Source organism: Cupressus sempervirens, chromosome 5 (genome assembly GCF_028749045.1).
Source record: "Cupressus sempervirens isolate cs-2001-9-10 chromosome 5, ASM2874904v1, whole genome shotgun sequence".
Classification (NCBI taxonomy): Eukaryota; Viridiplantae; Streptophyta; class Pinopsida; order Cupressales; family Cupressaceae; genus Cupressus; species Cupressus sempervirens.
In genome coordinates, this window is record NC_143122.1 from 349,658,433 (window position 1) to 349,672,159 (window position 13,727).

Consider the following 13,727-nt stretch of genomic DNA (forward strand, 5'->3'; position numbering starts at 1 on the left):
TATCGAACCCAGGTATCCAAAAAACTGATGAAAAATAATCGGATTGACTGCTGATATTCAACCACAAACTTTAACCTGCAACTGGCAACATATATGCATTTCCATGCCAATGATAGGTTCTTAGAAGATAAATATAATATGAGAGTAAAATGGCATGATGCACTTTATCTTTTTTTTTTTTTTTTTTAATAAAAATACGCCGGGTAAACTTTTTAACGTGACCGGTAGCGCTGGCGTGACACGCCCACCGGTACCACGGGGACGGGGGAGACTAGAACCCGTGACCAACCCCCTGCAACAGGGAAGATTTAGCCAACCGAGCTAGGGCCCCCGCCCTGCATGATGCACTTTATCTTGATATGCCTAATTTTATATATTGTAAAATGGTAATATTTTGGTTTTAGTAATTTTCTCAGATCAAGTTTCCTTAGTATATTGTGAAGAATCCTTGTTGGTGATGCACCAATTCCAATCATTTTGTTCTGTAATGATGAAAGAATCAGCATTTAGGTAAAGGATTGGTGGGCTTGCCATTTTGAAGAACTGTTATTCTTCTATTTTCAGGGCTTACTTTTTTGAAGAACTTGGATCTGTCAGACTCTGAAGTTGGCAGCGATGGACTCCACCATTTGTCAGGTCTCTATATTTATTTATATGTATCTTTTTTCCTTAATATCAGTAAGATTCTTTTTTAGTACTTTGTGTTAGGGGCTTCTAACATATTGCAATTACAAATATTTTGGTACATATTTTATATCGGGCTGTTCAGGCACAAGACTTCAGAACTTTATGACCCTTTTTTGCCGTTGTTGAATATTTATTCCCTAAATTGAACTTTTATCTTCAAGTATCATGTGGTTTGAGGAAAAGTAGTTGAGGTTGTTTATTAATTCCAACTTCAATGTAGAACCAAACCTGCATTTTATCTTCCTTCTGTAGAAAATCACAGACAATAGTTTGTTCCTTGAAAACCTGTTTTGATAAAAAATCTAGCTTAGCACAAAAACAATCCTACAATTACATTGTTTGAGTGTAAATGGTAGGAAAAACTCAAGTGAGAGAACGAAAGAGACGCTAAACCAACATGATTTAGATAAAGTGAACCTTAACCTTTTCATTTAGTGAATATTTAAATCAAACAACGGCTAATGGCAAACAGGTTATAGTTGAAATATGCTACATTTGTTGCAAGTTTATTGCAGAGGTGGTAACTTATGTGTGAGCAACAATCCATGTGCAAAATAACTCAACAATAAGAAGCATTGGTTCTTTGATACACACTTACAAATAACAGAGCTCAAATGTAAAGGCAAATCAGAGAATTATGGGATGAACAATATCAAATAAATTTGTTATTACTTGGCAATGAATATGAAGCTAGCTATGAAAATCAGCAATGTTTTAGCTCATAATGGACTGCCAGTTGTCATCAAGGATCTTTTGTATGATGGGTTTTCCTCCAGGAGTGTTTGCACTAGGCCATTCATTCCACTTTGAATTCACCACCATCATCTACAGAGAATCATGCACCTCAACCATCCTTTCTAACAAAATGAAGTAACTGACATATGTTGTCTTTCCAGGTTTGATAAATTCCTCTGTAGAAAAAAATCTTGAAGAGAGTGAGGTGTGGTAGTTGCAAATGACATGTGAATATTTCTAGCTTGTGTCACCACTTCCTTGACCCAATCTAATTTTCTTATGTCCTTCAATGCATGAATACAACATGGAGTCCAAATGATGTGCTTGTAAGCACCCTCCACCATCAAGCCAGTCAATTTGCACATGTGCTGAATTACATTGAAACCCAACCTCCTCTATGGCCTTTTTCAAAATGCTAAACTAAAAGTTTGCATCCTTGTGTTTCCTTGAGCAATCAATGGATTTAGGAAAACAGGAGGCAATTGTGCATGTGACTATGATATTGATGAGTGGTTGATGACTAATATTGGGCCACCTATCCATCACAATAAAACAACCTTCATCCAAGTTCACTTCATGTCCTTCATCACCAAACTCAACCTTAGAATATGCTCTGTCAAGGAAGGTTGTGTGTAGTTTACAAACTCTAGGGGGTATAAAAAAGGGAGCAGCATTAGCTACATCTATGATTTCCTCTCCAATTGTATTTGGGCATGTCTTTGAAAGAAACTAACTGCAAAACCATCCAGCTCTGGGGACTTGTCCGGGCGGAGTTGAAAGAGAGCAATCATAATTTGTTACTGAATTTTTAACTAGGCATTTTGTTCTGTGTTTTTGATATTAGGGTTGGGATTGTGTCATTAAGCTCTTGTTGTGCCCCAAGGTTGGAGCATTATGAATTATTCAACCAACAAGAAAAAAACAATGGTATATATCTTTTGGATCTTCAACTGTCATTCCATTAGAAGATTTTAAGGATGAAATCCTTTTCGAAATCCACCTTTTTTTAGTGCAGTTGTGAAAGAATTTAGTATTTTGGTCCCCTGCATTTATTTATATTTTACAAGAATTCTATCTCCAAAAGATTTCTTCTTTCAAAAGGACACCTTCATAGGCATCCAGGATCTTTCTTTCCTTTGTTAAGCTTTTCTGCTTCATTTTGTTTTGAATAACTTCCTCTTCTAGGCTCTGCAGATGTTTTTCAATGGCAATTCTCGTCTCAAAAACATTATCTTTTAGAAGGACTTCTTCATAGGCCTTCAAAAGCTCCCTTTCCTTTTTGAATCTTATCTGCTTCATAATCTAATATAATCCATCAACTTTTATTCACGGCTCATTTTCTTATACCCAGTTTGGTCTTCTCCCGATTGAAACATTGTTGACATCAGATGACGACACCAGGAGAGTTTCAAGTAGGAGTAGGGAGTTGCAGAGACTAGAGTTGTTCGATGATTATGAGAAAGTTTCTGGGAAGGCGGGAGGAGTAGAGGTTTTTGCAGGCTACAACAGAGGGATATATCCAACGACAATGTCTTCAACTAGGGAAAGGGCTTTCCTACAACTTTCCTCTTTCCAGTTCCCAGACAGTTTCCCAAGTGTGGCATTTTCTCTATAAACGGCTCTTTCCAATATAATCCATCAACTTTTATTCATGATTCATTTTCTTATACCCAATATGGTCTTCTCCCAATTGAAACGTTGTTGACATTAGATGGCGAAGGTGGGAGAGTTTCATGCAGGAGTAGGGAGTTGCAGAGACTGGAGTTCGTGGATTTGAGAAAGAGTTTCTGCAAAGACAGTAGTAGAGGTTTTTGCAGGCAGGAGTAGAGGTTTTTGTAGGCTACAACAGAGGGTTATATCCAACGACAGTGTCTTCAATTGGGGAAAGGGATTTCCTACTGTTTTCCTCTTTCCGGTGCCCAGAGAGTTTCCCAGGTGTTGTATTTCCTCTCCCTTACATTTGGTCCTACATTTGTTGCATGTCTCTTAGGTATTGCATGCTTCTTTTAGTTCACTGCATAAAATATAATGGCAAGTCACATAATGGAAAACCAATATAACTTATAAAAAATGGATATGAAATCCCTGTGCACTTTGAAGCCAATCATCTGGGGCAAGTAGAAATTGCTTCACTAAGCAGCACAGGAAAATATATTTGCATATTTGGATCAATGTCAAGCAGTTCAAAGGTATTCTGGAACAAAAACTTGATTACATGAAATGGTCACAGGAAAGGAAAAAGTAATGTCAGCAAGTGCCCAGTCATGAGACAAGACATAAGCTTGGCTTTAAGAAGGGTGCCACCTCTTAGGTAGGTGGGAAAAATCTTACGCGTGGCAGTAGGAACTTGGTAGACCCGGTTATGTACAGTCCCACTTCTACTCCTCTATCTTGGTGCCCAGAGTTATATGTACAAGAGTTACTTTTGGCCAAGGAAAGGCTTGAACATTTAGAAGTTAAAATGCAAGAGAAGGACCTCCAAATGCATGTTTTGGCAGCAGCAAATAAGTCTCTGACAGACACTAACAATGCCCTAAAAGTTCAAGTAGTAAAACTGCAAGAAACACTTTTGGCAGGAAAGTTAGAATGTCAAAGCATAAAGGAAGATTGGCAGAAAATGAAGGGTGAATGACAAGACTCTAAAGATGCATGGACAGAAAACAAAGTAACTACAAATGCTGAAATGGATCACAGCAAGGACAAGTTTATATATCATGATAATCTGCTGGAAAATAGGAAGGTGGAAGAGGGCAAAAGGAGTTTCTCAGAGGTTACTAAAGCATGGGATAAATATACCAAGTATTCAGATCAGGCAGACACAGAAGTAAATAAGAATGTGAATAATGCACATGACAAGGAAGCCAAAGAAAGAAAAATCAGCGAATCAGATATAGTTATCAAAGGGGTAAAAGACTATGGCAAAGGGGAGCACACTTTGGATATAGCAAAGGGCTTCCTAAAGGAGGTGATGTTTTGGAAAGGTCAAATCTGCCAAGCTTGGAGGGTTGGTAAGATATTTGAGTAAAGGGATAGGCCAATTAAAGTGGTTATGCCCAGTATTCAAGACAAGCAAAACCTCTTGAGTAAAAAACAGATCTTGAGGGGCTCTCGCTTCTTCTTGGAGGAGGATCTAACGATGAGACATTAAGAAGAGAAAAGGGTGAAAATAGCCAAAATCAGAACAGTTAGAGATGAGGGCAAGAGAGCGTGGTTGTCACTTTGGTCATTTGTCCAATGCAAAGTGGCAAGTGGGCTGCAAAGACTTTGCACCAAATTCCACTCCAAGCAGCCATGCGACAAGTTCTACAGTTATTTCGAGGGATAAAAACCCAACCTCAAACCTCTCTTATCAAAACCAATAGCAATCAAACTCAGCCCAGGCCATCATAATTATAGTTTGCTGGAACTGCAGGGGGTATATCCTTGGAGACGTGGACCTGGGTTGGAACCTATTGCGGAAGGCAATGACATTATTTGTTTGACAGAAACACATGAACACGAGGGCAGTAAGACTCCTCTGTTTGAAGGATACTGGAAGGCATTGGTGTGGAATGAGGCAGCAAGCAAAGGTAAGGGACATGGAGGCATAATGATTTTAGTAAAAGAAAGGGAAGGATGTGTCATCCATTTGGAAAGGGAGGACATTATAACAAGCAGTTCGTATGGTTCAAAATCATGGAAACGACCATCTTCTTAGAATTGCAGCATGTTACTTCGCTCCACAGATTTCTAATATCTATAAGAGGTGTGGTTTAGACCATAAGGAGCCCTATGCTGCTCTAAAGAAAGATGTGGTTGTGTTTTCACAGCAAGTGGATGTTCTTCTTGTTGGTGATTTCAATGCTAGGACAGCGAACTGCCAAGCTAGCATATTTAGCTACAATGCTAACATCAATCTGATTTGGCTCACAAAAAAGAGTAAACACCAGTGGGAAAGAGTATCAGATGATGCTAGAGGCTACAATCATTTTGGAGAGGAGTTGATTACCCTATGTGGCAGTTTTGATTTAATAATTTGCAATGGAGTGGTCAGATGATCAAAATAGGGTATTTTCACTTGTAATACCTACAACGGGGCTAGCGTGGTGGATTATGCTATTTGTTCACATAATTTATATGATAGAGTTGAGGAATGGCGATTGAGGAACATATATGGGATCTTAATTTAGATCATAGACCCCTGCACATAAATTTGAAGTGGGCTAGTGCTGGGCAGCCTGAGACAAAAGGTCATTGTTCTCTTCAGCCACCTTTAAATGGCAAAATTTTGTTGACTCAAGAAAACAGGGACATCTTTAGGACTGCACTTGAGAGACTATATAAGGCGGAGGGTAGTCATGATACCAATAGCCAAATATTATCAAATCTCATTCATATGGCTTTCTCCGAGTGCAAAATTTCAAAAAATCTGAAACAAACTGTTTCCCAGCTAATGCATGGTTTGATCAAGAATGCAAAGTGGCTAGGAGAAAACTAAGAGAGTCCAATAAAACTAGCCTTGACATTAAAGTTTACAAGAATATTCTAAAGAAGAAAAAATTGATTTTATGATCACATGGAGAGAAGAGTTAGTCTTTCTTAGTAAAAATAATCCCAAACGTTTTTGGAGAGAACTTCAGCCAAGAAAGAAACAAATTGAAAATACTATCACAACCACTCAGTGGTTTGAGTATGCCAAGCAACTTTATGAGAAGGATGATGGTGTGGACTTGCCACCTTTGGTCAACATTACGGAAGACCTTTTTACTATGCAAGAGGTTGAGAGGGGTATTAAGAAGTTAGGTACCAGTAAGGCAAAAGACATGGAGGAGCTTCAAGCAGAGTATCTCAAGTGGGGCACAAAAACTCTTTTACCTCTCATTATGAGAATCATCAATAATAGCAGCCAACACAGGTTTCCTAATGATTGGACAATTAGCCTCAATATACCTCTTTACAAGAGCAACGGGGTTAATCACCCCTCTAATTACATGACCGTAATGATCAACCCTCTATTTGCAAAATATTTTGGCAACATGATAGAAAACAGAATCAGCAAATGGGCTGAAGAGAACCACAAACACACAAGAGGTTAGTCGGGTTTTGGGCCAAAACACTTGACCGTTGACCATAGCATCACCTAAGGCACATTATTGAAAAAGCATGCCATGAAAGGATGGTGTTTTTTGCTGCTTTGTTGACTTTAAAAAGGCTTTTGACACTGTCCCTAGGGACAAACTTTGGAGCAGGATGGAAGAATTGAGTATCCCTACAAATCTCAGAGCTGCTATTCATAGAATGTATAAAGAAGTAAGAGTTAAAATCAGAATTTGAGAAAACATTTCATAATGTTTTAGAAGTGATATTGGGGTCAAGCAAGGCTGTCTGCTTTCACCAACTCTCCAGTATGCACATTGACAAATTTGAAGAATGATTAGACATGCAAAAATGGTGAGGGTATCCAATCAGGTGAGTTTGTGATAAGGCTGCTCCTGTATGCAGACAATCTCATTTTGGTTGTCAAATCTGCATGTGGTTTGCAAGAACATTTACTTTCGCTCAAGCACTTTTGCAAAATGGTTGGTATGTAGGTCAATATCAATAAAACTAAAGTTATGATCTTTTCTAAAAGCAACAAACAACATTAGCATAAATTCTATTTTGAGGGCAGCGTTCTTGAGGATATAGTGGATTTTAAATATCTTGGGATTGACTTCAACAAAAATCTAAGCTAGGATGGTTGTAGAAAGAAAAAGGGTTTTGGGAGGTTGGGAGGCACTTTATGCTTTGCAAAATAGGTGTTGTGATGCTGAGGTTTGGGATTGGAAAACCAATCAAACTTTTTTTGGGCTTCTTGTGCTACTGGTTGTTCTCTATTGTTGTGAAATATGGGCCATCAACATTTCAGTCTTACAATTGAGACAAATCAAGATGATCCAAAAGCATTGGATTGTTGGCAAGTTTAAAATCAAAAGCACAGTCCTTTATGATATCATGCTTTGTGAAGTGGGAGCTATATCTATTGAGGCTCATGCTATGGCCCACCTCATTAGCTATCTTAAGAAAATTGAAAAGATGGAGGCAAGTAGATGACCTAAAGTGGTCTTTGATGATATTTTGTGTAAAAGTAAAAAGACTTGGATGCAGCAAAATATCAAGTGGATGACCAAATGGGATATCCATTTGAACATGTGTCCCGCCAACAATAAAGAAATAAAAGTATTTGTTATGGAGAAATTTCATAAGAGAAATTGGGGAAAGGGGCTTGGTAGGAAAAAGACTTACTACATCAGTGAGTTCAACATCACATGTGATCAACGCCAAAAAGAGTATATAGAGGCCAACATACCTTGGAGAGCTAAGACTCTTATTGCAAAACTAAGGACCAATTCTCATTAACTCCGATGTGAGACCGGATGGTGGAAGAGACCAAACTAGCTCTAGTAAGAGAGAACGTGTTCGTTTTGCAATTCTGGGAAAGTGGAAATTGAACAACACTTCATTTTGGAATGTGAGGCATTTAAGGACAGCAAGGCCAAATTTGCAGATATCTTATACGACAACTCATGGTAGAACTTATTCAACAAGGAGATCATTGAGAAGTTTGGTGGACGCATCATTAGTCTTCACAAAAAGCAAACCAAATTAACAAAGTCGGTGTAGTGGGAATAGTGTCCCATAGGCTATAAATGCTCAGTCTTGTGGACGTTAAAATCTTATTTGTCTATCTATATATCTATTTATCTCTCTATCATTCCATTCGTAATCTCTTCCTTTCCTAGACTCTGTAGATTCGTTTCAATGGCCACTTTTGTCTCAAAAATGTATTTGAATTGTTTCCACTTCTAGTCCTTTAGCTTCTACTTAAGACTTTACAACTTGGTTATGAAGCAGAACATCTTTGATCCCATTGACCACTCTTCATTACACTAGACATCCACTAGCTGAAAGAAATTTGGGGTAGTGTAAACCACGTACTTTCAAACTTGTATCTCCATTAATTTCCGACTTAATCTGAAAATCAGTAGACCCCTACAAGTACTATGGATCTCTCTAGAGATAAAGGCAAATTGCCAAAGTCGCCAAAAAAGAAAAATCTATCCAAGTTTTCAGCTATGTTGCAGAAGGCCAATCTTCTAATAGCAAGTGTAGATGGCATTACGAAAATCAATGTTACAAGGTTTTTGTCTACCTGTGCTCTAAGGTCTTTTTGATAATGGGTCACTCAAATATCCACCTTTCGTATCTCCTTTTGATAATGGGTCACTCAAATATCCACCTTTCGTATCTCCATCTCCTAGAATAGATTTAAAATCTCCCCCAACAGTATGGTGGATATTTGGATAAAGACCTAGAAATTGATCTAATTATGTCCATCACTTGCTCTTGTAAATACAAGAATTTGGCACATATACTTTAAATCAATATAAATTGTAATTCTAGGGAGACTCTCACCCTATGTCCAATCCAATTGGATTTGATTGCTATAGGTTCCAAACATCATTGTCCTGAGGCCCCCAAAAAGTGTATAAACCCTTCAAAGCACTTATCACTTGAACTCCAATAGATTGCGAAAGTTTTAGCTTCTTCATAGGCAATTCTAGATCAATGGTGACAAATTTTGTTTCTTGTGTTACAATTATGTCTGCCTTTGACACTTCCATGCTTCTTTTGACTACATGTTTCTTGTTAGGGGCATTTAAGTCCCTAACACTCCAAGATAGGAGCCTCATGGCTCCTTAGGAAAGGGTCTTTCTTCCTAGACCTGAGTTAATATTGATATTAGCTTGACCTTCTACCTCCCCATTGTAAGGCCTCTTTTTCTCCAACGATTTTGTACCTTTTCTCCTGTCTTCCCCACAATCTGGTTTTGTCCTTTTGGCTTTTTTTTCACTAATGCCAAACTTCACCGTTTTCCCTTCCAAGTTATTATTGATTTCCAAGTCCATTGTATATATAAAGCGTTGTGCTTTCTCTTCTTTTGTTAGGGCCTCATATTTAGGTAGGGCTAACAACAAATCTTCATCACAACAATCTTTGGGGTGGTTGTCTAATTCTCATCCTTTTGCCCCCCTTTGGGTTTTCTTGATGATACTTCTAGTCACAAACTATGTCCAAGGGCAGCCCATTTCCCTTCTCAGGGTCTCTAAGATAATCTGGTCATTCTTCATAGACAACCATGGGTTCATAGGAGGGGCTAGAGAAGCCTTCTGCCCTATATTTGATCTCTCCTCAGATCCCTACATCTTATCTCCCAAATTGTTAGGGCTCTTAGCCATTGATTCAAGTGATGCTAACAACTTCCATTTTTTGAAGCCCACTTTAAATCCTCTATCTTCCCATCACACTATGTTTTGAAGCAATTGTTTGCTAGGGTTACTCCTCACCAATGGCGGCCTATTATCCTCAAAGGCTTTGAGACAATGCTTCTTAATCACAATTCTAACATCTGCGTCCAATCCAAAATGTCTTGCTTCGATGATATTTTTTTTTTGAAAGTTGTTGCCCCAAAACTTGACCGCTTGCCTTCACCACCTTTTGATATCATCTTGCAATTTCTAATATGATCTTCAATTCATCCAAAAGCCTCGACTCCATATCCATTTATATATACAAATTTGCCCTTTTCTAGTTTTATTGTGCCATAAGCCGTACCTAATCCATGTCCAATATAAACATAGTATAGTATGCATATAGAATGAAAACACACATTGCTTAGAATATACATACATGTATATATTCAATTCCTGATATAATTTGGTCTTAAAATAATATATTAATAAAATTACTAATAGTTAATAATCAATTCTTAATATCAATAATATAATTATTAATAACAATAATTAATATCATATCATTTCTTAATATTAATAATATAATATTATACAAATAAGGATGTAATAATCAGAATTAATGTTTACCGTTTCCTAATATTAGTAAATATTAGTTAATATTATATATTAATCGACATAAAAAATTTACATGGTATCAAAGCCAAGTTAGGAAGATCCAAATTGAACTTGAGGAATCAGACTACCTACCTTAATAAGCAAAGTCACACTTCCATTGTTCAAAATGACAAGTGCAATCATATTTGAGGATCGCTTTGAAGGTACCAAACAACTTCATAGCATGGAAGTTGAGAATCATGATGATATTAGAAGAAAACAAAGTAGATTTATATGTAAAAGACAAAAGGACAGAAGCTGAGGATGAGCCAGAAAAATCTCAATGGATTGAAAATAACAAGAAAGCTATGAAATTGATAGTGTATTTTGTTAGAGACCACCTAGTACGCATGTTGTCAAAATAGTCAACTACATACCTCGTTCAAATTTCTAGAAAGCACATTTGAGATAAACAATACCGACAAAACCATTGCACTCAAAACACAGTTGAATTAGATAAATATGAACAAGGGAGACTCTGTGAATGCCTTCTTCATGAGAATAACAGAGTTGAGGGATCAATTGTCAATCATTGGGTGTGAAATAGATAGCAGAGAATTATCCCTAATAGCCCTAAATAGCCTACCAAACTAATGGGAATTATTCAAACAAGGCATAAGTGAAAGGTAAAAACTCCCTAAGTTAGACCATCTAAGATCTAACAATTAGCAATAGGAAACAAAAAAAATCTATAAATGAGGACATTGATTTTTTGAATACCAACCATCATAAGAAAAGGAAGAAAAATCATAATGGAAAAAAGGTTCATTTAGACAAAGAAAAGATGTTTCAAAAGTTCAATGTTTCAAATGTGATCAACATGGTCACTATGCTGCTAAATGCTCTCATAGAACTAAGAAGTAAATGCAAAAGAAGATTATGAGAGGTTCCTATTCTTTTCAGTGCTATCAAATCATGTATCAAATAAATTAATTTTTTGAGTCATGGATAGTGGGTCATCTAGACACCTCTAGATTCCGAGAACATCTAGAAACTATGGTGGAAGAGACTGTGGAAGAGGTAGCTATCGGAGATGATTTTGCACATCCTGTAAGAGGAATGGGAAGCTGTAACATCAAATTAGAATCAAGCATCACCATCCAACTTCAAGATGTACTATTTATACTTGGAATCAAACAAAATCTAGTATCAAGATCTGCCCTAGAAGATAATGGACATAGAGTCACATTCATGGATGGGAAAGTTCTAGCACGGCCAAAGAACGCTACATTTAAGAAAACCAAAACTATGGGAGAAAGACAAGGATACCATACAAACTCTGCACTTAGACTAAACAAGCACTCATTCATGAAATTTATGATTCCAATGAGATCTGGCATAGAAGATTAGGGCATATAAACTTTCGTGCCTTAACCTCCATGGAAATAAACTCTTCTCCTGAGATTCAGAGGGAGTATCTTGAAGAAGTCTCAATTGAAAACCAACCAAATTCTGAGAATTAGAGGGAGAATCAAGAGGAAAATCAAAACATCAACAAAAGGAAACAACCACATTGGACAGGAAGTGTGACTAATAAAAAAGCACTGCAAGATGTTGCTTCAATTCGGGATCAGCCTTGAATTCTTGATTAAGGAGGAAACAATCTTTAGTAGCACAGAGTTCTACAGAAGCGGAATACATTGCAAACAACCTCTTTGGGAGCTAGAGAAGCAGTATGACTTAGAAAGTTTATTGTAGGACTATTTGGTGAACCCTTGAAGCCAACCACTATGTACTGTGACAATAAAAGTTGTATCAAGCTCTCAATAAATCCCATGTTCTATGATCAATCCAAGCATATATAGATTCCTATCACTATGTGAGGGATATGGTTGAAACTGAAACGAATGCAATCCAGTTGGAGTATAGTAGTACAAAAGTGATCAAACATCAGACATTTTCACCAAATCTCTCTCCAGAGTTGAAGTGGAGCACTTCAGAAATGAACTTGGTATGGTTGAATTGTAATTTATTTAGACCAAGTCTCAAAAAAAAAAATTATTTGCACTAATATATATTTATATAGTTAAAAAATGTTTAATGTGTAAACTCTTGTCATATGTGTGACTCTATGACTTTATGGGCCCCCTGTGTACATTACTGAAAGATGACGATCTTTCTAATAATGTACACTTGTGTTCAACATTTTGAGAGGACAACTTTACAATGTTCACTATCATGATGAATATCATGCTGACTTGATATTCATGGAAATGTCTTGATAGTTAACATCTCTTGGACTTACTAATAGATATCATGCTGACTTGAATATATCGGTTGTGTATCAATATATTCTTTATGAGATAATCATGGTGGATATTATGTGACATGACATCTGTGGACATGACATGATATGTTATGGTAGATATCATGCGACGTGATGTCAGTGCATGTACCACGACAAGGATATACAGATGTCATGTGACTTGATGTTCTATATACTCCTTGATATCACATGTTAGGGGATATCTAAACTAATTCACACTTAGTTATCTTCCCTAGCCAAGAGGGAGTGTTAAGATATGGTAGTGTTGATTAGAATTCAAGGATAGACCTTGCAACTGTATGTGTGTGCATGTATGTCTATCAGTTCACCATGTGGACAGATATACATACATACACACAGACATAAACATTATTCTTGCCATCAGAAAAATCATCCTTGTTGTTAACCTTATTGTCCATGTCATGCTAAGTTTGAAATCTGAACAATCTATGTTGAATCGAGTATTATTATTTTGCTAAATCGATCAAGCATTGATTGAGTTTGTGGTCCTTGCTTTATACAGATCGGTGACTATTTGTTTATCTAATAAAAGCTAATTAAGATCGGTGTTTATATATATTTTTATTTGGTAAACTATAAACACCCGATTAGGATCTGGGTTTTTGGAAATAACAAATCATTGTGTCTTGTTAGATTGAATAGACATGTCCGCCCTTGTTATGACTGTTGGTGGGTGTATATATATTAACAAAGTCGAGAGATGAAAACCATCGAAATCAATAAATAGTCCTATCTATGCAGGTCGTACTTCAGAACATACCAGTAGTAAGATCATTAAGACCAAAATATGGTAGCGTTGATCAAAATTCAAGGATAGACTTTGCAACTGTATGTGTGTGCATGTATGTATATCAGTTCACCATGTGAACAGATATACATACATACACACAGACATAAACAGTATTCTTGTCATCAGAAAAATCATCCTTGCTGTTAACCTTATTGTCCATATCATGCTTAGTTTGAAATCTGAACAATCTCTCTTGAATCGAGTATTATTATTTTGTAAATTGATCAAGCATTGATCGAGTTTGTGGTCCTTGCTTTATACAGATCGGTGACTATTTGTGTATCTAATAACAGCTAATTAA

The 13,727-nt window shown here is 36.9% G+C and overlaps 1 protein-coding gene across 4 annotated transcripts in view; it reads left to right on the top strand.

The window, feature by feature from the left end:
- The window catches only part of LOC149556149 (Leucine-rich repeat family protein), a 177,644-nt gene that overhangs the window by 125,018 nt on the left and 38,899 nt on the right, over positions 1-13,727 (top strand). For all 4 annotated transcript variants that reach the window (XM_089830279.1, XM_089830280.1, XM_089830278.1 and 1 more), the window contains one exon: positions 565-636. In XM_089830279.1, the coding sequence (XP_089686405.1) occupies positions 565-636 (72 nt within the window). The remainder of the gene's footprint in view (positions 1-564; positions 637-13,727) is intronic.